The sequence below is a fragment of the Artemia sp. Qi Xiang Cuo genome, chromosome 19 (genome assembly GCF_049724085.1).
Source record: "Artemia sp. Qi Xiang Cuo chromosome 19, ASM4972408v1, whole genome shotgun sequence".
Lineage (NCBI taxonomy): Eukaryota > Metazoa > Arthropoda > Branchiopoda > Anostraca > Artemiidae > Artemia > Artemia sp. Qi Xiang Cuo.
Genome location: NC_142812.1, coordinates 38882558 through 38909285, shown reverse-complemented (window position 1 = coordinate 38909285; position 26728 = coordinate 38882558). Strand labels below are relative to the sequence as shown.

Below are 26728 nucleotides of genomic sequence, written 5' to 3'. Positions count from 1 at the left end.
GTTGAATTTAGTGTTAATTTAGACAAAAGCAAGATTTTGCTGAATTTAGTTGAAAGGCGTTTGAGTGTAATCCAGTAGCCCAATAAGTGTAGATGGAAACTCAGTGTTAGCCAGTGGCTTCAATTCCTGAAAATGGGGGGGGGCAAAATTTAGTTTCCAATATCTAAGGAAAGGGGGCAAACGTGTCGTTTTCTCCAGTGAAAATAACCAAAAAATAAAGCATTTTTTTGAAAAAAAATTCAAAAAACTGAAAAAATTTTTGAAGGCTGTTTTGAATTTTTTTTTAGTTTTAACGATTGAATTTTAAAGTGAGTTTCTTTTATATTTGTTTTTTCTTCATTCGATTTGCTGAGGACAGACCTTGGATATAGGGTCGAAATATTCTTTTAGTTGCGTTCCACTGTCATATATAAAAAAATTTCCCTATTACTTGTTGTTTAAGAAAGCATTTTCAATGAAAAAACAAACAAAAAGGTCTTTTTATAATAAAGCGTGCAGGCCCGTCCTGTCCCCCACCAAATAAAACTCCTCCCCCCCCTCAATCGACCCCTCTGATGTTATCTCCTTTTATTTTGGCTGTAAAAGGGTCTGAGTGTGTTTTTATCCGCCTTTTTAGGATGAGGGTAAAAAAAATAATCAATTCTCATGGATGGTAATTAGCTTCGGGAAACTTGGTCTACGGTAAAAGTTTCTAGTTGGAAATCCCCATGGATTTGATTATCTTTATAATGTCAGTCTTAGATGAGGTGATGTGCCTACGTGTCACAGGCTTATGCACTATTACATTAAACTGGTCTAAGGATGTCATCTTTTTTTTATCCTCAGAGCCGTTCAAGGAGTGGGGGCGAGCTTCCCCGGGTGCCTTGGATAGGAGGGGGTGCCGTGGCTGGAGGTTGCCCATTTTGATTGGGGATGCTGCAATTAATTTTTGCTCCGGCCACCACCAAGCCTAAGAACAGCTCTGTTTATCCTTAAGATATACCCAAGTAGGCCTATATCTTAAGGTATACCAAGAGCAGCATTTGGCGCCTCGACGCTAATCATTAAGCTTTCAGTTATTCTTTAGCAGTTTCTCTGAGAAATGTCTATTAGCCTACCTATTTTTCTCTTAGTGTCCACGTTTATGCACTGTGATAAGCTACTATCATTTCTAACCATAATGTAGCTTTGACACTATGCTTACCAAAATAGTACACCGACTTTGAACTTATATGACTCATAGTCATTCTTTCATAGTTACTTTGGAAAAGCGTTTAGTACCTTTTCTTTATACAGTTTTGCCACTCTACTTAGCTTCAGTTACTTCTTAACCATGATGTCACTTTGTCACCATGTTTTCTAAGATAATGCTCAAAGTGGATTTTAACTACTTTATTAATAGAAAGTATGTTTTAGCATACCATCACTAGTCTTTATACCAAACATTAATTCTTAAACACTTTCTGAAAAATCTCTAGCAAACTATCTTCTAAGTTCTTTAATATTTCTCATTAATTAATCATTTAATTTGACAGTAATTTCTCATTCAAATTCTAATAGTTGTTTTTCAGTTTGTTCTAATATATAAAAAAAAGGTACCTCTTCATTGATTCTACTCCATACGTGTCCATTGTTCATCATTATACTGCGCTGCGCGTACGGATGTCTGTATCGTACTTACGCACGTTTACACTGAACTAAAATTTCATTTTCTAAGCATCATATACGAGGCGTGTTTTTTCAATTAATATCTGTTCGATCATAAGTTCACAATGAATGATTATTTAAAAAAAAGTACATTTATTTTCAACATACTTTTTTACATTACATACTTCTCTATTTAACAGCATAGTTGCTAAGTTTGTTTTAACGCTTATCATACCTCTCAGCTAATTTTAAATTAACCTCTGTATAAAACTTGCCGCATGTTCCGCTAACCAGGAATTCATTTCCGTTTTTACGTAGTCATCACCATTGTAACTTTTGTCACTGAGGTGTTGCTTGAAGTGGAGAAACGGATGAGAATCACTCGACACAAGGTCAGGACCGTATTGTGGGTGACCTAAAACTTCCCAGCCAAAACTGTCCAACAAATTACGGGTCTGACCAGCAGTGTGAGGTCTTGCATTGTCATGAAGAAGGACAATCTCCTTTGTCAGCACGCCAAGTTTTTTTTTATTATTTTTTTTTTTTAATCGCTCTGTGGAGTTTTCTGAGGGTTAGGCAGTATGCTTCAGCATTGATAGTGGTTCCTCCGTTGCATGAAGTCGACCAAAAAAACACCATGCCTATTCCCAAACACCGACACCTTGATTTTCCGCTTGGAGAGAGGATGTTTGGCCTTCAAATTTTCAGGTGAGTGTGTGTGTTTTCATTCCATGTTCTGTTGTCTCGATTTGGGTGTGATATGCGAAACCCATGTTTCGTTTCCAGTTCAACCGATTGCCACCTCAGTGGCAACCGTCAAAAAGATGACGACGATGTAAAAACAGCAGTGAAGTCTTGGTTCTTGGAGCCGGCGGCAAGTTTCCATCCAGACACCGCCTGCCACGTGCTGTTTCTGAACCCGTTCATATCTTGTCCCCTATCCTGTGTTTGACCTCCAGGTATGAAAAAACCTTTGTACCCTTCGATAATAAACCGCTAGTTTTCCTTCTTTGTTTTCTCTTTGGTACTGGTGATACCCAAGTTTTTTGTTCGTTCCATTTTTTTTTTTATTCCTCCCCCCTTTTATATATTATTTTACTGTTTTAATTTTATTTTACTCTTTCTTAGTTTTTACCTTTTTCAGCTTCTGACATTTTGCCACTTAATTTTTTTATTTTTTTTTTACTAATGAATGGTTTTGCCATTCGGATATTGTCGTTTTTGGCACTGGCTTGCCAGTTTTGTGAGTTGTTGTGCTTTTTTATTATTTTTTATTTTTTGGTTTTATGACTCCGAAATGCGAATTAGGTCCTTCAGGGCTTGTGATAGACGTTTTTTGAAATAAATATCTTATCTTAAAAAATATCTTATCTTGTAAAGACTTTGCTTTGAAATTAGTTGAAAGGTATGATAAGTGTTTCAAAATACTTAATAACTTTGTCGGAAAATAGAGTAAAGTATGCACCTTCCGAAAATGAATTTACTTTTTTGAAATAATCTTTCGTTGTCTACTTATGTTCAAACGGACCTTAATTAAAAAACGCCTCGTATTTTTCCACTATTTATGCCTGACACCGGTTTGACTTGGTCAAGTTTTTTTCTTTTTTGCTCGTTCAAGCGTTTTAATTCTTCTTTTCTATGTTGCTTAAATTTGTCAGAAAATTTGTGTTTGGTTTGAACTACTCCTCGCATAATTTCGGCATTGAAGCTAAGCCTGTACCATTTCACTTAGCTGGTACTTAGCTTTACCAAATAAGTACTATTTAAAGATACTATAGGAGATATCTGATGAAAATCCTCAAACAGAAAACCGCTTGCTACGGTCGATTTAGGTGAATCAAAAGGTGTTATGTAACACATTTAGTCATAGCTAAAAATCTTGCTTTTACCGTCTTCAACTCGCTGCTTTAAGCCGATTGGTCTGGTGTAATTCCTCTTATCTTCTCGGGCTTTCAAGGCATTTGTGACCAATTTTTGCCAATCTGTCATCCTTCATCTGCAAAACGTGGCCTAGTCAGCCATCTTAAATTCTCTGTCATTAAAGCTCTAGAAAGTGGGATCGAACAGCTTTTTTTGTACAGCCTACTGTTTGATATACTGTCAGTTAAATGAGTTTCTAAAAATGTCCCTATATAATTCCTTTGGAAAAGAAACTTTTAAAATTATTCTCAGCGTTTCAAAGTGCCCATGTTTCCTATTCTTCCAAACTTTTTCCAAATGCGAAAAAAAAAAAAAAAAAAAAAACCGTACGCCTTAGCCACTCTACTTTTTACACTACCTCTTCACCCTTATTTGTTCCTGGTCTAAGTGATTTTTCTTCTTAAAATTGATTTTCAAATTCATTCTGCACCCTGAACTCCTAAACCACCAAAAATTCAATCATTTCGCTAACATTTTTGTCTAGAACATTCAAATCATTTGCGTAATCTAAATCTACGAGGAATTTGCCTCGCCTTTTGACATCTTCTTCTCGTACAGCGTTTGCCGTGCTCCTTAGGACAGGATTTATCAAAATAATCCATACAAATATGAACAGAATTTGACCCTGTTTAACTCCTCATTCCACACCAAATCGACTACTGGCCTCACTTTCTACCTGAACGGCAGTAATACTATTCATCTACATAGCACTCAACGTTCTAACTTACTTATCTGGTATATTAGTAAACCATACAAGGATAAAAACCTCACTGGAGCTTTTCTATCAGTTGAAGCAAATGCCTGATTGATAATTAATAAAACTGAGGACTAAAGGTGTTTGGATATTCAGACAATTCTCATCCAAGTTATTCATCCAAGAGTGAAAATTTGGTCGACGCAGCTTTACCACTTTCTAAAATCACTTTGTTCTTCAGTATCTCATAGTGTAATATCATCAAGCTAAGTAATTTTTTTCCCACATAAATCAAGTTAATGCCTCTTTAATTGCCGCGTTGACTTTTCTCACCTTTCTTATAAATTCATATACAGGGATTCAAGTAAGGTTTTCCTAAAATCACTAAGTAAACCTGTTTTCCAAAAACCGCATTTTTAATTTTCATTAAATGAAATATAAAAAAGAAAAATGAAATTAGTAAAATAAATATATAAATACCAATAAACAATTTTTCTTACCAGTTTAATTTCGGTTTTAATTAAAGTAGTCTTTTGTGACTCTGCAATTAAATTAAATATGGTCAAGGGGTTGATATACTCCGAACAAGCGAAAACGTAAGGAGGTTTAAATGTTTTTTTTTTAATGAAATCCGTTATCAGTCTCAATTTGATTGATTCAGTCCTTGTTCTCCTTATGGAGAACAATTCTTTGTCCCAGGGGCAAGGGTTCGATCCCTGGCGTGGCCAGTTTTTTTGGTTTGGGACGCGGGTCAATGGTGTGAGTCTGTAAGCTTAGCCATAGTCGAACCAGCTCTGCATGGGTATCTGGTGGAACCTAGGAAAGAGAAGCAGAAGGAGTGATCGAGCGCACAGAGTGGCTGGTCCTCAAGTCCCCACTGTAGGTCCTGGCTGAAGGACCACATAATGGACATCAATATTGCCAATTTAGATCTTGGGGGTCTTGTGCCGCCATACTTACATAATTACTTACTTTTGTTCTCCTCAGGGGCGCAAATTCACAAAAATGTAAAGGATGGTACGATGTGGATTTTCTTGTTTTTTCGTTTTTTGCAGTGAAAATTCTAAAAAAGGTATTTTTCCATGAAAATATCAAAAGAAGGTATTTTTATAGTCTAAACACGTCCCCAATTGGCGGCCCTGGTTTTCCTATTTAGAATATACTGAATTTGGTTCTAAGAAAAAATAAGTATTTTTTTCAAAGGGTGTTGATTTTTTTTTTTTTTCACTTAAAGAAATAAGCAGGAAACGAGTCATACAATATCAAAGCTGCTTTTGCTGCATCTTTAAGGCCTGTGACATCCCTAGCACCAACCAACGTTTCTTGATTATAATCATCTGCACATTTTTTATTTTTATTTTCTGCCCTGCAATATTTATGCTACGTAACATACTGTAATTTGAATCGCCCTAGCCGCTCTGTAGATGCAATTTTCTAAAAATGTGCAAGCGAATTTTATTGAACATTTAAAATAAATAACGACACATGGAGAAACGAAACAATTGCACAAATACACATACGGCACTATTTCCAACGAGGCTTTGAATCCATTTCATTAAGAGCATTATTGCTCACTGTTTTCTTTGCATTCATATTGAAGGCGCTAATATTTAGATTATTAAGAGGCTTTGACAAAACTTGCCTTTGTGTCCCGAAATGGAAACTAGCTGTCCGCCCCACTCCTGATTTCCGGGCGGTTGCATTTAAGGGTCTCGGTGGTAGACCACTAGAAATAGGCGTGCTAGGGACAGAATGACCTTTTCTAGGAATTTCTATGAAAGATGATGGTCTTTCTGGGGCTTTCAATTTATGTGATTCTGTTAATTGGGAAAAATGTTCTGTCAAGTCATTAGAAGATTGTTTGTTAACAGATCCAGTTTTTTTAACTGGCAGACCAGCAGTTTGAGCTCTACGGACCGGCTGTGCACGCCGAGGCGTTGTAACTGGCGAAATATTTAAATCTATTAGGCACGGTGTTGACCCAACTTTAGATGGGGTCAAAGTACTTCTTGAATTAATTGTTTTTCTGTCGCTTGAGGGTTTTCTCTGTAGAAGACCAGTTGTATCTGGAGTTGGGCTTCGACTTCGACTGCTTGTATTAGAACCACCTCGACAGGGATCATGACGAATTAAAAAGTGTTCAAGCGTGTCCCAACCTCCTCCAACTCTCACCATAACATGTCTGTCTTTCAGCAACTGAAAAAAAGTAGTTTTTTTTTTTAATTCGGATAAAAAGGGTGTATGGAAAATTAAGGTGATATTTTAGTTTTTTCTTACGCATAGTATCTCATAACGGAGGAATTCTTTCAAGATGTGGCATAATTTAGTTTTGAAGTCTTGAACCCAAAGCTCCTGTCCCCTTAAAAGAAAGACCTTTTCCTTCTATAAGAAAACAACACAATTTAAATTACTGGTGATTAGGTACAAAAAAGTTTGCTTTGATAAAGTATTTCCATTCCTTGTAACTTCTTGGTTCAAAATTTAAATCTAGGCTATTATATACTACAAATACTATTTTTGATGAGGGTTCAGAAGATTTCCATAAAACATTATTCTATCAATTTCACTGAGAACGAATGAGTGTTCTTAAAGATAGAAGATGCACAGGCTATACATGTAGCTTGCATATGAAGATTGAAAAATACCTTGATTTACATGTACCATTAATGGATACTTATCTTGAACGGGCTTTTTTTTCAGTGGACATACATGGGGTTCTTGAAGCTCTTCCCTTGATTAAAATTTCAGGTAATTATCTTTAAATAATAACCGTTCTCAAAGAAACAATAAAGCATCAATTAAGTTATATAACGAGCTTATTGGATGGTTCCCAGTTGAGTTTTGCTGGAAATAGGGTTACATTCTTTCCACTTTCGTTTTGATGGGTTTTTCTTTGTTTTAAGACTTAAATGAAGTAAGTGGTCATGGATTGTGAGGAAAAACTAGGACTGGCTTAGATTACGCAGATTTTGGATATCTTGGGGTATAGGGGAGTTTAAGCTTGTGATATGCGTAAAAAAAACAAAAAAAAACAAGGGACAAAACTAAAACTTAGGACAAGTACAGAGAGATAAAATGCCTTAGAGCAGAAGAAGCAGCTACAATCATAATTCAGGGGTTAAGATAATATTTTAGGTTCTTGTTTTCACCTGATAAAACACCCTCGTTATGCTACCATCCTAGTTCAAGTTCAAGTTCTTTATTAATCAATAAAGCTTTAGTATAGTTTCTATTAACAAAGGGAGCTTTCGTATAGTTTCTATTTTAAGGACCCATGTAACTATGAATAAACAACACGATAGCTTCAGTAATAAACAATTGTATAATTTTTTGCTGCACAGGTTTGAGTTTTTACAAATTCGATTTATTAAGCAAAGCGATTTCTAAATATCATCAATATTCCAGTTATTTTTGCAATTTCTTATTAAAAAAAAAGAACTTGGTCCTGTAAATTACACAAGAGAAAAAGAAACTAAGCCTGACAACGACTCAAACGACGCCAAACGATTGACATAAAAATTTGCAGTAGTAATAGGCTGCAAAAAAGTAGTATTTCATAGACAGAATCGTTTATTCATTTATAAAGGAATTAAAATCTACCTCCATCATCCCAAAAAGACTTAAAATTGGCCTTCCTCCTCTTAGAAATTAGTGCTAAATTGACAGAACGCCAGCATCAAAACCAATGAGAAACGACCTGTTGTTTTAAATTTGAATGACCAAATTGTTTTGAGAGGGTTTTCATTACTTACCCTTATGAAGACATTCCTTCCTGCAACATGATAAAGTCCTTCTGATATCTTTCGAATTTCTAGTCTTGAACAATACTCGGAAACACATCGACATTCAGCTTGACTTGCAATTGCCAGTTGTTCAACCTAAAATAGAAAAGCTAGACATTCCCATATCTGAGGTACAACTGCAACAATTATTAAATTACCACATTTGGAGGTAAAAGAATTTAGCAGTGGCTTAAATCTGAGTAGTTTTTATGGCATAAAATCAAAATGAACGTGAAAATGTTAAATACTTTAATCACTAACCTGACAAATTTTTACTGTTACTGCTTTATGCTATTACTGCTGTTTGTTCACTATTAATAGTGCTGAAACATAAAAATGATAATTTTCATTATTGTATTTCACACTATTATCATAGTTTTATCATTCTATCTCAAGAAGTCTCGAACTTAGAAACAGAAGTAACATATAGAAGCTATTTTTTTCAGAAAAAAAATGCATAGCTGCTTCCCCTGCTCGCATAGTTCCCATGCGAAAAAGTAATCATCCTTGTTGCTCAAGATAGGGGAATGTAATTCTCCTATATGACGATTTTGGCTATAGAGATTGCAATGGTGCAGTTTTTATTTTGATCTGACACCAACTTTGAGAGGTTTCAGGCCGTTTTCGAAATTCACATAAACTTGTGTTTGCAATAAACTTTACCTTTAAGATTGGTCGAAATAATAGTTATTATTCCTGAGTCAAATTCAAATAGCAATTTTCTTCAATTGACAGTTTTTTTCACACGTTTTAAAATTTTCGGTTACTATGGGCTATATTTTGTTCTTAATCAGATTGAGGTGCATGCCGCAACTATTATAAAACAGGTAAAAATATTCTAAAATTACCCCCTAAAAAATGAGGTAAACAACGCGAGGTGACAGTTAAGTATCAAATATGCGTGGTAAAAAAAAGTTTGAAACTGGTAGTTGATTGAGTCATATACAATTTCTGGGTAATATATTCAAGACGGATCGATTCGTAAATTCTGTCAATAAAGGCTACCAACTTGGCATCGGTTTGTGTCGTAAAGCACATTTCTGACTTCTTCTTGACTCTTTTCAAGTATCTGCTTCTGCTCATTTAACTACTATGTTTATGACCTCCAGAAAGCGACTATTAAAACTTTTTTGCAAGCTTCGTCTTTGAGGCTCATCCTGACTTCAAAGAGAATAATGTTAAGATTTTTTTTTTTCACTTACAAAATTTGGACTTTTTATTTGCCCTTTAGTTTGTCAAACCACTTGGTTTGTAAAGAGTGTTTGGCAATTTATTTCTGAAATTTCTGTGAAATGTTTCACGTGAAAAAAAATGTCTACCATATCATCTGATTTAGAATGAATGAATTAAATAATAGTGTCGCTCAGCAAAAATAGCCTTTGATGTCAATGGGAGGAAAGGAACAGTATTAATTGATAGCCTGAATGAGAGAATTATTGCTAATAATTAAAAAAATGTAAATATTACTCAAAATTACATCAACTTTAGTGTTCAGCCTCAATAGTTTTACTGAGTCACTCTGTGTTCAATGATTTCTCTTTTTTTAATAAGAAGATAAAATTTTGTAAACAAAGTTATGGGTGCAATAAAGAATTCAAAGAATTCAAAAAATTCAAAGAATCCAAAAATTCAAAAGAATTCAAAGTTGACTATGGCTTCCTGTATTAATTCCATCAAGAACATATTTAAAAACGGCACGGCATTTAGATATACAGCTAAGTTTTGGCAGGATTCGTCAAACTCTGGAATTTTTCCACGCTCCAGAGCTCAATCATCATTAATTATTTGTTAGTACCATCAGCCTAAAATAGCAGATAATAAAAATTTATCCTCTCATATCTGTATAATGCACAAAGGGGACTGAGCCACCCTAGCCGAGTGGACGGTACACTGGAGCATGTCCTTCGGGACATGGGTTCGAGTCCTGACATTGAGTGGAGAACAGCCAATGGAACAAAAGCCAATGGGCTTTTGAGGCCCGAGGCTCGATCCAATTGAATCCATCCAGCTACAAATAAAATAAGAGGGGCTAACACTATAGTCCATTTTACACTTCCAGTAATATAATTTTTACTGGAATTTTACAGGGTTGTGTTCTATCCCCCTTTATATGGATTATTTTGATGGACTTTGTTTTAAGGAGCACAGGAAAGGCAATGGGAGACCACGGAATAACATGGGGGGGGGGAAGTCTCCTGGACTTGGATCATGCTGATGATTTAAGCATCCTAGATGAAAGTGTGAGCAAAATGAATGAAGTTTTAGAGGTTTTGCGAGTTCAGGGTGCTAGAATTAGTTTGAAAATTAATGTTCGGAAGACTAAGTCACTAAGGCTAGGAATAAGTGAAGATGAAAAGGTGACGTTGGGTAACGAAAAGATTGATCAGGTGGGCAGCTTCACTTACCTTGGTAGTATTATTAGTAAAGATTGTGGGAGCAGTGAATATGTTAAAAATAGAATAGCCTAGGCTCAGGGTTTTTTTTCACAGTTAAAAAAAGTCTGTAAGAATAGGAAGATAAGTCTGCAAACCAAGATTAGAATATTAGAAGCTACAGTGATGACAGTGGTCAAATATGGCTCTGAAGCATGGACGCTCCGAAAAGCGGATGAAGATTTGCTAGATGTTTTCCAGAGAAATTGCTTAAGAATTGTTCTGGGTACCCGACTGACTGACCGTATTTCAAACAATAGGCTATACGAAAAATGTGGTTCAATACCGCTCTCTTGGGCTATAATGAAAGAAAGGTTGAGGTGGCTAGGGTACGTTGTGCGGATGAAGGATGATAGATTGCCGAAGAGTGTTCTTTTCGGCCAACCGTCTAGGGCTAAACGGAAATCAGGTCGTCCCCGTCTGGGGTGGGAGGACGTCATAAAAAAATATTTAAAGGAAACGGGAACCTAGTGGATGGGCGTAAAAAGGGAAGCTTTTAATAGTTTGGGGGTGGAAGAGGAGCATGCGTAGCTGTGTTGGCCTCAGGTGGCTTGGTGCTGCGGTGAGTTGTTAGTAGTAGTAGTAGTAGTAGCAATATAATTTGCTTATATTTTTGAATTATTCTTTGTCTTGGGCCAAAAATGAATAATTATAATAAACAATAACAAATAATTAACAATCATAACAGAGATCGGGAACACATTCTTTATAGAATGAAAATAATCAAGTGACATCACTATGTTGTATGTGTGATTGAAAACGAAATTCTTGGAAGTCTTCCAACACAAAGCAAATCTAAAGACTTTGCCGATTTTTGTTTTTAATTTTATCATAGATAGTTGAAGAAGTTTTTTTAAGTTGAGCAACAAGCTTAATAAAAAATCTTTTACTCTTAACATGCATAATTAAGCTTGCAAGAGATAAGAATTTTCCAATTCTAAAATGAATATATCCTGTAATTCCGATCTGAACCCGATACTGCATTTTCATCAAGGATATGAAACCCAACTACCGAGACGGAATTCGACTCGGTTCAAATTCTAACTTAACTGAAAATAAAACCATAAATCGGAATACTTACTTTTTTATCTAGTTCTGAATATTCTCCTGTTACTAGGACGGGCGAGGTAACCGATCTTGAATGCCTACAAAAAGAAAATAGTAAGACGTGTTAAATCATTTCGGATTAATTATGGTCTCTGTAATGCATCCTATCGGCCCGACAGAAGGTAATTCATTCGAAAAAGATTAGCGACTTTCTGTCAAAAAGTTCTTTTCATTTTTTTTTTCACTGAGAGTGCTTGCAGATAAATAGTAACTTTGATTAACAAAGTCAAAATTAAATAATCTAATTTAGTTTGAATCGCTTCATTGCAAAAAAAGTCAAACTATCAAGTGGTTGGTTGTAATCTCCACTTGGTATGATAGATTAACGGAAAAAATTAGGATATTTAAGCACGTAGCTCTCCGCATGAATCTTTAAGAGTAAATTAGAATCTAGGTGGGGATCGGAGCATGATCACTTGTTTTCTTTAATCGTTTTTTTTTCATTTTTTTATAAGGTATGTTGTTACTTGATGCAATAAATGATGCAGCAGAACAAAGATACAAGGGGGACTGTTTTTCATTCATTGAACACCTGGAGTTCACATCCACTTTTTTACATTGCTGAATGATCGGAGAGTCAACTATTACGTGTTAAAAACGCATTTACTGAATGGTTGCTTAATACGTATACGTGTATATTCTCCCTAGAAATAAAAGAACATTTTGTCCCAGATTTCCATAGAATTTACATGAAAAGCACAACGCAACATCAACTTGTTAATCTTGCTTCAGATAACAATAATACATAACATCTTTTACACTAACGAGAAATTTATATAAAAAAAATTAAATAAGGGCCATCTCCAGAACTTCATCGTACGTAGTACTTGCCCTCGTTTTGAAGCCAGCAACAGTTTTCTGTACCCTGACAGTTTTTTTTTTTTTTTTTTTTATTTCTGATTAAATCCCACCTCCTCTCCTCTCAGTGGTACTAACTTCTTTATTTCCGAAACTAATAACTACATTTATATACCACCTACACTAAAAAAAACTTACAAAATTTTTTAACTTTACTTTATCATAACAATCAAACTATAAATTTGAGCAGTTAATACTTTACAGATTTCATTTGGGGGCATTCTACAACCAATTAACCAACATTATTACAACATCTGCCTAGCCGCTTTGCAGGGTGCCCTTCCGGTATAGGGAACCCCTTCCACGGTGGCACCAACTATCAAACTCCAAAAAAATACTTTATTTTACCTCCAAAATCCCTCTGTTTACCTTATAATCCCATCATCCCAATTTAATCTCTCTCTTACCTCAAAGACTCCCAAATAAAAAACTTTGTCTGAACATCATCTTACACAAACATACACTCAACACTTAGACAAAGTTTTTCATTTTTATTTATTTTTTTTTTTTTTAATTTCTTCGTTTTCTAAAAGCCCTTTTCAACTGCTCAAATTCCAACAAAAAAAAAAACAGTTGATGACAGTTCATGAAGACAAACGCTCAGCTGAGACATTGCTAAAAAGTATCAAGAAGATCAGCGATGTGTGCTTCGGCACTTCTTGGTACTTGATTTTGCCACTGTGAGTCTTCAGCTTAAGTTTATCCTTACAGTTCTGTTCCATTGACAGTTCTTCCACTCGAGCATCTTCCAAATGAAGCCCTCATCAGTCATTGCCTGTGACCTCCATTCTATGTCTGTATTCTGCAGGGAAAACTTTTCTGTTAGAATAGGAAATCGTACTAATAGGGGTCTTAGAGATTTGGGTTCAAATTTCTTGCATTTCTTGCCTCAACTAAACCCAAAATGCCATATATTCCGTTTTCAAATTTGGACCGGTCTTTGATCTACTTGATTAGGACTGTATAGTATTTTTGACAAGACTTGTAAAAGAGATCAATTTCATCCCGTGACTCTTGAGCATCATCTAGTTCTTGCATAGAATTCTTTGCAGCTATTCCCACATATGTCTGGTTTAAAGGCAGGTACTCACTTGAAAGGTAGGGATATAGTTCTGTAAAAGAACCAACACTGCAAATATAGTCCAATTTCATGAAATTAGAGACAATATCATTCACATGTTTACTGACACTTAGCTTTGGGAGCTCGGATCGAAAACCCGCATTGAATTCGTTGAAGAGGCCTGAAGAGTAGTCTTTAAATTCAAGGTAAGCTATGTCTTTGTCAACGTACTTTTGTAAAGTCGACAAGATTAGGTAATTTGTTGCATTTGGGTGGTCCAGCGTGGACGACCGCACTAGACGTTTTCTCCTAAAATAGGGAGACATTCCTAGAAGTGGAAACTCAGCAATATGGGTACACATAGTTTATTTTGATTTAGTTTTACGTCCCCCTCAACTTTTCCTGAGAAATTCAACTTAACACCCTACTCCATTACTGGGATATTGCATCTGTGCCATTTTGACAGCCTGGATACACCTAAACTCTTTTGATTTAGTTCCATAGTATTATTATTGTTAGTAGGGGTAGTAGTAGTAGCTGTAGTAGTTGTGATGTTAGTAGTTGTAGTAGTAGTAATGGTAGTAGTAGTAGTAGTAGTAGTAGCAGTAGTGGTAGCAATAGTAGTGCTAGTAGTAGTATTAGTAGTAGTAGTAGTAGAAGTAGCAGTAGTAGTAGCAGTAGTAGTAGTAGTAGTAGCAGTAGTAGAAGTAGCAGATAAGATAAGATAAGATAAGTTTTATTCTTCATTAAATACACATATAATATTACATAAGCAGTAGTAGTTTTAGTTGCTCTGAAAGATTCAATTTAATACCCTCAGGCGTTCTATATCTCAGGCGTATATTGCTGATACTCCCTTTTGACAACCTGCATGCATATAGTACATTTTGGTTTTGCTAAGCATACACCCCAACATCCCCTGAAATTCACCTTAATGTCCCTAGTGATTCCAAAGATGATGCAATTACGCCCTTCTAACATCCAAATTTAGTTAAACACCCCCTCAACATGCCCTGAAAGTTTCAACCTAATACCTTTATCTGTTCCTAAGATAACACAAATACACCCTTATGACAAACTTGGAGGGATATAGTGTCTTATGATTTAGTTCAATATCCCCAATACCATGCTCTGAAAGCTCTAACGCAATACCCCGAGCTGTTCCTGTGACATTGCACATACGTCCTTTTGGCAATCTAGATATGCATAGTACTTATTTATTTTTGCCCCCCCCTAACTCTTCCTGAAGAATAAAACTAAACACTATATTTTGCTCCTCGGACATATGGCCCTTTGAGAACCTGGATGCACTTAAATCTTAATGATTTAGTTTAAAAATACTAACAGTAGTAATAATAGTACTAGCCCTGAGGTTTCAACTTAATACCCTCAGCCGTTCCTTAGCTATTGCTGACACCTCCTTTTGACAACCAGCATGCACATAGTGCCTTTTGATTTAGTTTAATAGCAATATAAGCCTTCACTTAAAATTTATACTTTATACCCTTTTCCAGTCCTAAGATATCCCGCCTATGCCATTTTGACAACCTCGATGCATTTAAACTATTTTGATGCAGTTCAATAGTAGCAGAAGTTGCAGTAGAAGTATTAGCAAAAGTGGTAGTACTATTAGAAGCCATAGAAGTTTTAGCTTAATATCCTAAGGCGTTGCTGGGATGTTGCTGATACACCCCTTTGATAACCTGCCTGTACATATTATGTTTTAATTTAGTTAAACATTCCTTGAAAGTTTTACCTTAATACCCTTAGCCTTAGTAGTAGCAATAATCGTACTAGCACTAGTAGTATAGTGGTGGTAGTAGTATGTACGTACTGTCTTTTGGTAAGTTGAATACCCCCCTCAACACGCCCTGAGAAGTTCAACTTAATACCTTAAACAATTCATAGGACTACTTCTTACTACCCACATCTTTAGTAGTAGTAGTTATTGTAGTAGTAATAGTAGAAGTATTAGTAGTAGGAGTAATAGTGGTAGAAATAGTAGTAGCAGCAAGCACATAGTGCCTCTTGGGCAGTTCAACATCTCCCTACACATGTCCCATAAGTTTCGACTTAATGCTCAAAGCCTATGCACCAAGGGCAGTGGGGAGGGGTTCTTCCCCAGAGGCGTAGTTATTGGACCTTTCACCTCTACGGAACAAAATGGCTACCGCAAAATTATTATTGGATGTCTTTTGGGAACAAAGGGCATGGGGGCTAGCTGCCCTCCAATCACTTTTATATATATATATATATATATATATATATATATATATATATATATATATATATATATATATATATATATATATATATATATATATATATATATATATATATATATATATATATATATATATATATATATATATATAAATATATATATAAAATAAATATATATATATAAATATATATATAAAAGGGGCGTAAGTGTCTTTGTAAACTAATACATATGAAATCACTATTAGAAATCCTCTATTAGAAATATATGACTAAAAAGATTCACTGAAATTATACAAAATGTTTTGAATGGCTTGAAAATCACAACATAACTCTGTGACTCAGCAAAGCAACACGCAAGATAGCCCACCGACTATGTGCTGCGTAATGTTTGTTTGTTTGGTGAAAGCACAAAGTGGCATATCTGTAGTAATCAGTCTGTACTGTAGCATGTATAAAATACTACAATTTATACAACATTGCTTCGTATGTGGAAACTTGTAGACTGGAAAATAATATATATACATATTATATTATTATATATATATATACATATATATATATATATATATATACATTATATTATATAATATATATACATATTATATTATTATATATATATATATATATAATAATATAATATGTATATATATTATTTTCCAGTCTACAAGTTTCCACATACGAAGCAATGTTGTATAAATTGTAGTATTTTATACATGCTACAGTACAGACTGATTACTACAGATGCCACTTTGTGCTTTCACCAAACGAACAAACATTACGCAGCACATAGTCGGTGGGCTATCTTGCGTGTTGCTTTGCTGAGTCACAGAGTTATGTTGTGATTTTCAAGCCATTCAAAACATTTTGTATAATTTCAGTGAATCTTTTTTAGTCATATATTTCTAATAGAGGATTTCTAATAGTGATTTCATATGTATTAGTTTACAAAGACACTTACGCCCCTTTTTGCTCTAAAATTCCAAATATAGACAAAACACTAAATTCGTAACAGTATTAAAAATATGGCATATTTTCCAGTGGAGAAGGCTTTTTACAACCTTTGTATCCCTTCCTCCTTTCTGTATCGTCCTGGATTTTTTTACGGGTTCGTGCTCCTTTAGAAACATTTCTACGCCACCCTTATTAGCTAATTTAGAGCTAGAATAGATGATCTTATTCAGGACCATCGTCTTTCTAGAACACTATATTCTGTACCTATTATATAACCATCATTATAACTATCATATTTCCAAATGTTGTATATAGCTTTTCAGTACTTCCACAAAGTTTTTCTAATAAGGAATTACACTCCCATAGCTTTATTAAGTTTCCGTTCAAGATTGTGTTTCATACCATGCACAACTTAAATAAGCAATACCTTCTAGGCTGTTTATTTATTTGTCTATATATACTTTTGCATTGCGAATAACTCCAGATAATGTCGGCAAGGCATTATTGAACGTGCATATGAGCCTTTCAGAAGCTAAAATCGACCAAGCTACCATAAGAAATGGAGAAATTGCAAAAAAAGTCCCATCGTTTGGTTTTGATATAAATATATCAACAACCCAGTGGGGAAAATATTCTTGGTTTTTTTAGAGGTTTTGATAGCTTTACAGTACGGGAAATATCTTAGAGTGTAAATTAGTCTTGATCAAAATGCTCTGTATATGACATGTAGTAATAAATTTGCACAGTTAAGACTCAGTAAAAATTTTTATTGGTAAAACATTGAAATAGTGTAACAAGTGGACTGAATCAATACGTATTTGCAACGGCTCATGTAATACGGTTATGTTTTAGCCCATCTGGATAAATACTAGCCTTACATAAAGATGCTGAATCAATATTAAACAAAACTATTACCACGAAGAAACAAGTGATTTTTAAGTGGCTAACTAAGGGGAAAGAATCTTATTCAACACCAGATTTATCAAAGGATGCCTTCAGCAGTCTGTCCAAGAAGTGGAGCAAGCCTGCAAAAGCTTTTTTTCTTGCGGTAAGGGTTTAATTTGGTCTTCCAAGAGAACAGCTGTCTTCTTTGCCCTCTGATCCTGGTGACCCTGATTTTACCTAGCTTTGTTTTCTACAAAGGAAATGTACATTAGAATTTTGCAGTTTCAATTTAACTACCCAACGAGCTGGACTTTTTCTTTTTATTAGGCGTATGGAGGTAATAAACCTCTGAGGCTTAAACCTTTACCAACATTTTTTATGAATCCATGCCACAGCAAAGTCAAATTACAAAGACATAATGAAGTTCTTTGCCTAGATTTCTTCTACTCGCTTGGGCCTTCAGCCCTCGAAGATGACCCTTGCTTTGCTCAGGCTGGTTTCACTAAAATATTAAAATCTGATGTTAAGCTGGAGAAGACAGTTAGGAAAGGTAATGCACGACAGCTAGTAAAATACAAGTTAGGATGGGAAAACTAATTAAGAGACCCCCCAACTTCTGATTTTTTTTTTTTCGGTTGTGCAGGGTACGTGCCTTTGTGTCCTGAGCCTCTTCTATATTTGGCAATTTCGCCCATAGCATAAGTAAAATAATAAAAAATACCATTGCTACCGAGAGTGGCGAAATTTAGTGCTTTTGACGGCACATACAAAAAAGCAGATCTCAAGGTACATTCTCCTTTACCCAGAATCTATTCATATAGTTCTTTTATGTACTGCATGTTTCATCTAGTTTTGGTGCCTTTCAAATATATGCCCTTCCTGCCCAAAATTAATTTATGTGCACAAAATCCCTGCCCTTTCTTTTGTAGTATCAGCTATTATAGGGTTCTATTGCAGTTGAGCCCTCATGAAACTGAACTCTCATGTAAATGAATCCTCGTGCAACTGAACCCTTTTTCAACTCAACCCCTGCTTAACTGAGCCCTCTTGCAAATCAACCCCGTTCAGCTCAACCCTCAATCAAAACTCGACCCCGTGTAATTCAAACCTCGTGCAACTCAACCTCCATTCAATGCAATCCTCGTTTAACTCACTCCTCATGCAACTTAACCCCAGTTTAACAAAACCCTGTTTGGCTGATTCCCAATTCAATATCAACCTCTTTTAGCCCAACCCTCTTTAAATCAACAATATAAATAAAGAATGTAATTTAGCTCGTTCTATCGGAAGTGATAAATCTTACTCGAATGAAATGGTCTTTACTTATTGGTCAATTTTAATTTAAGGGGTTTTTTATTCATGCTGCATCAGTGTAAAAGTGTTTCCCCTCCCTCCACTAAAAAAAAACAATTTTCCTATACGTTTTGTCTATACGTTAAAACCAAACTTGGCGTTAAAACCAAAAAAAGGAAAACTGTTATTTTTTAGTGGGGGGGGGGAAATACTTTTGCATTGAAGCAGCATAAATAAAAAAAAACACTGATATTAAAATTTACTATGTTACCAAATTTACCATTTACACTTTAAAATTAGCGAAACTTTTCATGCTCAGGGCTACAGTTCATATAATTATCCAGTAAGCTTATCGCAGATCATTTCTGGTCTTCGTTCTCGGTGCGAACAAAAAGCTCCTCCCACTTCTTTCTGCATTAGCGGGAATGCGGGTTAGTCTGTTTCCGATTGTTTCCAACAAAGTGCATTATTCGTAATAGCGGGTTTCCACTTGTTTCCGATTAGATCACAGTCTCACTTGTCTACCCATGAAATGATCTGATTCCGCCTATGTTTCTATCTGCAAAAACGTTCTCCGGAGCACTCGCACCCCAGTCCGGGTTTTTATAATGGGTGAGATAGGGAATGATCATACTGGATAATTATATGAACTGTGGTCAGGGCCGAACACACTTGAATCTTATGGTTGTAGCAATAGCTCCACCCTCGTACAGAGAAACCCACAGCGCATAGCAGCCAAAACCTTAAAAACACATTTAAAAAAAAAACAAAAAAAAAACACTGTCCCGTAAGGAAAATTTGTCATTGATGCTGATCCAGGAATGATTAAATAAAAAAAACAAGTTTTTTAAACTGAAAGTAAGGAGCGACATTAAAACTTAAAACGAACAGAAATTATTCCGTATATGAAAGGGACTGTGCCCTCCTCAACGCCTCGCTCTTCACGCTAAAGTTTGACTTTCTCACAACTCTTTTTTTTAAACAATAAAAACTTTAGCGTAAAGAGCGAGGCGTTGAGGAGGGCACAGCCCCTTTCATATACGGAATAATTTCTGTTCGTTTTAAGTTTTAATGTCGCTCCTTACTTTCAGTTTAAAAAACATGTTTTTTTTAATTTAATTTCTGATCGTTTTTTAGTTAATGCAGCTTTTATTTTGGCTCGCCGGCATTGAATAAGTAAACAAAATTTTCATAAAAAATTTACTTTTCTTTTGCTAAATGGCTGTCTCTAAATTTGGTTCTGACGTAATTTACAAATTAACTTACGTATCAAACTTCTATATTCGTATATTTTTCTTCTGGCAAAAAATACACAGTTGCAGATTTTTGCAGATGTGAGCTTGAAACCTATGTTATAGGGTTTTCTGATACGCTGAATTTGACGGTGTGATTTTCATTAAAAATTTTTCACTTTTAGGGGATGTTTCCCCCCTCTTTAAAAAATCAGGTAAATTTTCTCAGGCTCGTAGCCTTTGATGAGTAATACTAAACTTAATAAAAGTCATATATTCAGAATCAAAAGTGTAAGTCAATTCTTTTGATGCATTTATTGACTCCAAAGTTCCGTTTTTAAAAGATTCGATTAGTGTTGAACCGCATCGCTTGTTTTTTTTTATTGTTTTTTTTTTATTACGTATATGTTATTACGTATATAATGTGGTTCTCCCTTAGTCAATACCACGCTTTTTACGTTAAAAATTAAAAAAAAAATTAATTCACAAACCCCTGAATCACAAAGACCATTTAATTAGAATAGATAGCTCTTTTGAAAGCACTAAAAAAAACTGTAGCGTAAAGAGTGAGGTATTGACTTGGGGGTGACCCCCCTCATATACGTAATAATTTCTGTTCATTTTAAGTTCTAATGTTGCTTCTTACTTTCAGTTGAAAAAACTGGTTTTTTTTAATTTAATTTCTGATCGTTTTTTAAATAATGCTTGGAAATGTGGCACCCCCTTCATAGAAATGTCCCTTACCCCAAAGAAACATCCTCCACGGAAAGATTCTCCCGAGTAACCCCCTCCTCGAGCCCTCCCCCACCAGAAAAAAATTCTTCCTGAAAATGTCTGTATACTTCACAATAACCAAGACAATATATAAGCAATGGGCAAAGTTCAAAACTTGCAGCCCTTCCCCTGGGAGCTGTGGGGGATTAAGTCATCCTAAAAGACATATTTATTGAATTTTCTACTATGCTGAACAAAATGGCTATCTCAAAATTTTAATTGGGTGACTTTGAGAAAAAAATGAGCGTGGGAGGGGGCCTAGCTGCCCTCCATTTTTTTTGGTCAATTAAAAAGGGCTCTAGAACTTTTAATTTCCGTTCCAATGAGCCCACTTCCGATATTCTAGGACCTCTAGGTCGATACGATCACCCCTGGGGAAAAAAAACAATAACTAAACACGCATCCGTGATCTTTCTTCTGGCAAAAAATGCAAAATTCCACATTTCTGTAGATCGGAGCTTGAAACCTCTACAGTAGGGTTCTTTGATACGCTGAATATGATGGTGTGAATTTCATTAAGGTTCTATAACTTTTATGGGGTCTTTCCTTCTTTTTTCGAAAATCAGCCAAATTTTCTCAGGCGCGTAACTTTTGATTGGTAATATTAAACTTGATGAAACTTATATATTTGAAATCAGAATTAAAATCTGATTCTTTTGATGTATCTATTGGTACCAAAATTCTTAATAGCAAAAAATCTTAATAGCAAAAGTTTATTGCGAAAACAAATTTATGGGAATTTGTAAAAGATCTGGAAATGTGCTTTGATAGTGCTTGAAGTTTCGTGTTCATGCAGGCATCATAAAGACAGAAATAAGCTTTATATATGCCACTATCTTCTGCATCAAGAACTTTATGCCAAATGTGGTTTTAACGTATAGATTAAATTGCAATAAAATATACGAAGTAAAATTATGTACTGAATAATTAAATTTAAAGCACCTTAGATTTAAAGGTCTGATGAAGACGATAGAGGTCATGACTAAGTCATTTATTTATTTATTTTATTGAATGCAGGAGAGAGCCAAAGGCTTGTCGCAATAAACAGTTTGACTTAGTCATGACTAAGTCAAGCTGTAACGCCAAAGTTGGCGCTAAAACATGGTCTCCAATCATTCGTCACTAGGGAGTGCTGGATCTAAGCAATTACTTGGAGCGCAGTCTATGATTATCTTCACCAGGAGATGTCGGATTTAATATCTAGTATATGTCTTTCATCAACGATCAATAATCACACTGGAGTAATCTCCCAATACAAGTTGTCCCCAGAATACTTCGCTAAGAGGAGTTCAATCTTCATAATACTGATAACTCTTAAGACTATCGGCGTATGAACAATATTCTTTACTGCTGCAAGTGCTGGGATGCCAAATGGACACTTTTAGTGGCTTTTGGACACTTTTTCACTCTGAAGGACACGGGGACACTATTAGGTCAAAAAGGCAGCTTTTTGAAAATAAGGACACTTTTTGGACACTTTTCCAAATCAAAAACGAAATGTATTTATTTTCTTCTTTTTTTTAATAAATACGACTGCTTTTAATTTGTACTTTACTTTTAAGCTTTGGTAACGTCTTGGGGATATTTCTTATAGATATTTTTGCGCACAGGTTTTTCGGCACTTTTTTCACAGGTTTTGAAAATTCATAGTGGCAACCCTGTGTATTGGTTCATTTTCTAGATGGACACTAAAAGTGTCCCTTTTTGGCCGATTTGGACACTTTTGTCCCTAAAAGTATTGGCAACCCTGTGCAAGTGTGGCAAAAAAAGTTTTAGAACAGTAGCTTTAACCAGGCGTAAACATGTATTTTAGCAAAGAAAATTATCATTATCAAGTTGTTTATATTAAATATTAACCTTTTTTATTTGTTGCTAATTTGAGCTTCAGCTTTTCAAGTCTTCGTCATTTATCTCTGCCTGTTTTGAGTCAGACAGACAATTTTTATGATTACTTTTTCTCCGTGCTTTTATTTGATTTTTTCTCATTCTTTTGTATTTTTGCACTTTTAAGCATTATTCTTACACTAAGACAACTCCAAAAATTTTCATATTCTTCGTGTTTTGGTTATTGGATGCAAATTTTCCACGTTCTATGCCCACTTTCTTGTTACTGGGGTCCAACCTTTCAAGGACTCTTCCCTAGCAGATACATCCAAAACCATCCTTCTTCGGTTGTGGGAGGGGGGGGGCAAAGTGACCGAAACGTCAAGACAATTTGATTCAAACAAAAGTTATTTTAAAATCGTACAAACAGTTGAATATTAGTACGGGCACCCACTTCTCCCTTTTGCAAACATTTCTCTCCCTTAGCCCTGTCCCCAAAATATGGCGACTGATGGTGATATTCCAAATTAACACAGTAATCATTCAACTATTTATGGTACGCAGTTTTTTGGTTCAACATAATTTTTGACGCATATTGATCGTAGGGAACTTCTTTTACATAAAAGGAATGTAAAAGTGAACCATACAAATCTTACATGGAAATGAGTGATTTTCAACACGTTTGAAAGGCAGCCAAGTGTAAATTCAAAATTTTAATGAATGAGTTCATTAAGAATATGAAAAGATAAACCGGCTGAATAACGAGTCAATTGCATGATTGTAGCGTTGTTTTTTTTTGCCATGAATTAGCATTCAGTGAAGTTAATCTAGCTTGAAGAAATAGATGTTAAAAGACTGTGTGATTTAGCTAAATCATTTCTCTATAAAAGTGCCATTAAGGTATGAATGAAGGAATGAAGCTCTTGGATATTAGGTGGGGAAGGTGTTTGTGTAGATGCTAACTGTGGCGCTAATTTGTGAAAATTTAGGGGGGGGGTGTATTTTTCAATATAAGGGGGGGGGGCAAATTTATTGTTTTGTTTTGAATAACATTCCCAAAAAGGCTTTTTCAGTGATAATGCCACAAGAAAAATATTTTTCAAAATTCTGGAGGGTAAGGACAAAATCTAGAGGACGCAGACCCCTTGCACCCTCCAGCTGCCGCCACTTGATGGTAAAGGTGCGAACATATCGATAAAATGTGTTCTTTGGTGCATTTTCCACAAAAGGGTGGGTTTTCTTTCAATCTATGATTTAGAAACATCCGTATGGTTATTGGAGTCTTGCACCTAGTATAAATCGCAAAAAAAGTCCTTTCGTAAAACCCATCATGAGTAATTATTATATAATAATCACAATTAAAAATATTGAAAATGATAATTATAAGCCATGGTACTGACAAAATTCAATGTACGGAAAACTCAATTCACAAACATCATACCAGCAAGACTCAACCGAGCAAAAGTGGACTGAGCGAAATGCATGTGGACAACTCTTTCTAGCGACAACTCATCACGGCTGACTACTGAAGGACCGGAGTGATGAAGGTGGTGCTGGTAGACAGTGCTTTGTAGGATCATTGTGTGGTGTTTAACTGGCAATAACGATGCATTCGACATATTCAACGACGAAGATGTCAGTGTTGATGCTAGAAGTGGGCATGATCTAGTTTTCTTGACAGGCATTACCCATAGCGCATAAAGTCCCCTGAGTCAGTTTTCCTCTGACGAGTTGTATGGCAATCCAATTTTACATGAGTCAGCTTTTTTATGGGCAAGGTTTTTTGGGTTGGGTTTCACATGGTTTGAGTTTAGTGGATTGACTTTTGCATGAGTTCGTTCATACGCAATTATATGCTACCATTGTGTCTTTTTTTCTTCTTTTTTCATTTTTTTTCTTTTTCTAGACATTCTCTTTAACATTTACAGTAATGGTCTAGCCAGTTGCACCATAGACACAATTATTCATTATTGCTTTATAACCTTTATTTTGCAAAAATATTTAATAGGGAAGATGCTTATAGTTTTAATTCTAATTCTAATAAGCTCTAAAAAAGGAAAAGAATTTTGCATTGTTTGTTGGAGCCAAAAAATGCAAAATAAAACACCAAACGTTATTAGAATAAAAATTCACCCGGTATTTGCTTAAATATTGCTAGCCAATTATACCAATGTTTGAGACAATAGATTCGTCATCAAATCATGTGTCTAAAGACAAGTTCGTATGAAGCCCAAAGTAATAAAGCTTAACCCCTACTCAACTCATTGGCATACAAGCCAAGTTAGGTTAAAATAGTTTAGTTTAGGCTACGTATTTAATATATGCTATGCCTTACCCCCACCCCCTAAAGTGCAAATATATAGCCTAAATTTGTTTCTAAACTATCATATTTTCATCGTAATTCTGTTTTATTTCATTAGCATTCACCTAACTTCACTTCTCGAGTGCGTTTTATATAATAGACAAGTACCGCCAAACCCACATGACGGAATTACCATAGAACTGAATGCTGCGTAATTATGTCAGCTCTGATTGGTTAGCCATTTTGGTCCCAATTTTTCAATATGAGAGATATTATATTAAAAATAATTATTTAGAGATATTAATAATATTTTTTAAACATTTGATTTTCTTTAATTTTGAGTTGTTTAAGCACAGGTCTCGGCTGTGGCAAGTACAAAGGCTTTAATTGACTTTTAAATCAAAACGTTTTTCGTAGCTCATATCCTTAATAGAGCATTCCATTGATTGGTCTGACCGGTTTAATTTGTGTCACGTAACATATCACTTTTAGAATTGCAATAGTTGTTCTGTGGAAATTCTAATGACACTAACACCTCATCACCTGACAATTTAAGTGAGACAGAATGGAAAGGTTGTCCACTTACAAAAATCGTGTATATACAGACAACCTGGTGGAGTGATTGGTGGAGGTTTGCCGCACGTGCTGCAAAGTGTGCCATGCATGGTGCGAAAACGTGGGGCATGACGGAAGAGTACCTCGAAGAGTGGTGTCAAAAATTTAGAGGGGTGGAAAAATGTATTTTTCAATATCCAGGGGGGGGGTAAGTTGCAGTTTTTTTGATTTTTCATGGAAACACAACAAAAAAAGGCATTTTCAAAATTTGGCAGGGGGAGCAGCTCCCCTCCAATCGAAACCGCTGGTTTCGAGTGACAGAAGATGTGGTGTGCTGAATTCTACACTAGGCGGTATAAAGTGGACAACCCCTGCGAAAACAACCCATGTTACAGTTTTCGACTAACACTACAGAAATTACCCATGATAGTATTTTTTAAGGCTCACCCATCATCTCTTGACTGAGATAAAGTACCTAGGATGTCGTCATCATTACGCTCGTATAGCTGACGATCAATATCCCTTTCTAATTGAATTAAGGCAGGAGCATCCATGCCGAGAAGAGCAGCTTTCCTCCCCACATCAAGTAGGCACAGGACGACATTCCGTGGCTGGCTTTGAAGGACTAAAAAATGGAAAGGTGAACTGCACTTAACTGATTAAATGCTAAATATTATATCTCAGGTAAATTTACTTTTTTTTTTTTTACATTACTTTACTAGGTTGGAATATGAACACACCGCTCGTTGAGCCTTTTAATGCAGATTCAAAATCTTGTAATCATTACCACCAAAAATGCGTCCAGTCCATGCTTAAAAAAAGGCCATAATCTGGCCTTTTTACAATCAGAATCTGGCCAAAATACATGGCTATATATCTAGCACTAGGTTATGAACAAATCTCAGCTCCCTTAATATATATATATTTTTTTCAATTGGCTTCGTTTGGCATTAAAAACAAACTGTTGATGATAAGTCCCCAAAAAATAATGTAAAATTATTTTCCTTTTTTAGAGCTTATTAGAATTAGAATTAAAACTATAAGCATCTCCCGTATTAAATATATTTGCAAAATAAAGGTTTAGGTTATATCCGTGTTACCTTTTTTTTCATCAGTAGAGAGATTAATTTTACACGTTTATCAGTTCGAAAATGGCCTTGAAATTTTATTTTATTTTTAAAGAGCTTTTTTTGTGAAGTAATAAAACGTT

The 26728-nt window shown here is 35.2% G+C and overlaps 1 protein-coding gene across 1 annotated transcript in view; it reads right to left on the bottom strand.

The window, feature by feature from the left end:
- Window positions 1–5681: 5681 nt before the first annotated feature.
- Window positions 5682–26728, bottom strand: part of LOC148940821 (uncharacterized) — an 89357-nt gene continuing 68310 nt past the window's right edge. The window contains exons 5-8 of the mRNA XM_089105363.1: window positions 25966–26143; window positions 11536–11599; window positions 7993–8118; window positions 5682–6436 (exon numbers count right to left, since the gene is read on the bottom strand). Coding sequence (XP_088961489.1) covers window positions 5765–6436; window positions 7993–8118; window positions 11536–11599; window positions 25966–26143 — 1040 coding nt within the window. The 3' untranslated portion in view covers window positions 5682–5764. The remainder of the gene's footprint in view (window positions 6437–7992; window positions 8119–11535; window positions 11600–25965; window positions 26144–26728) is intronic.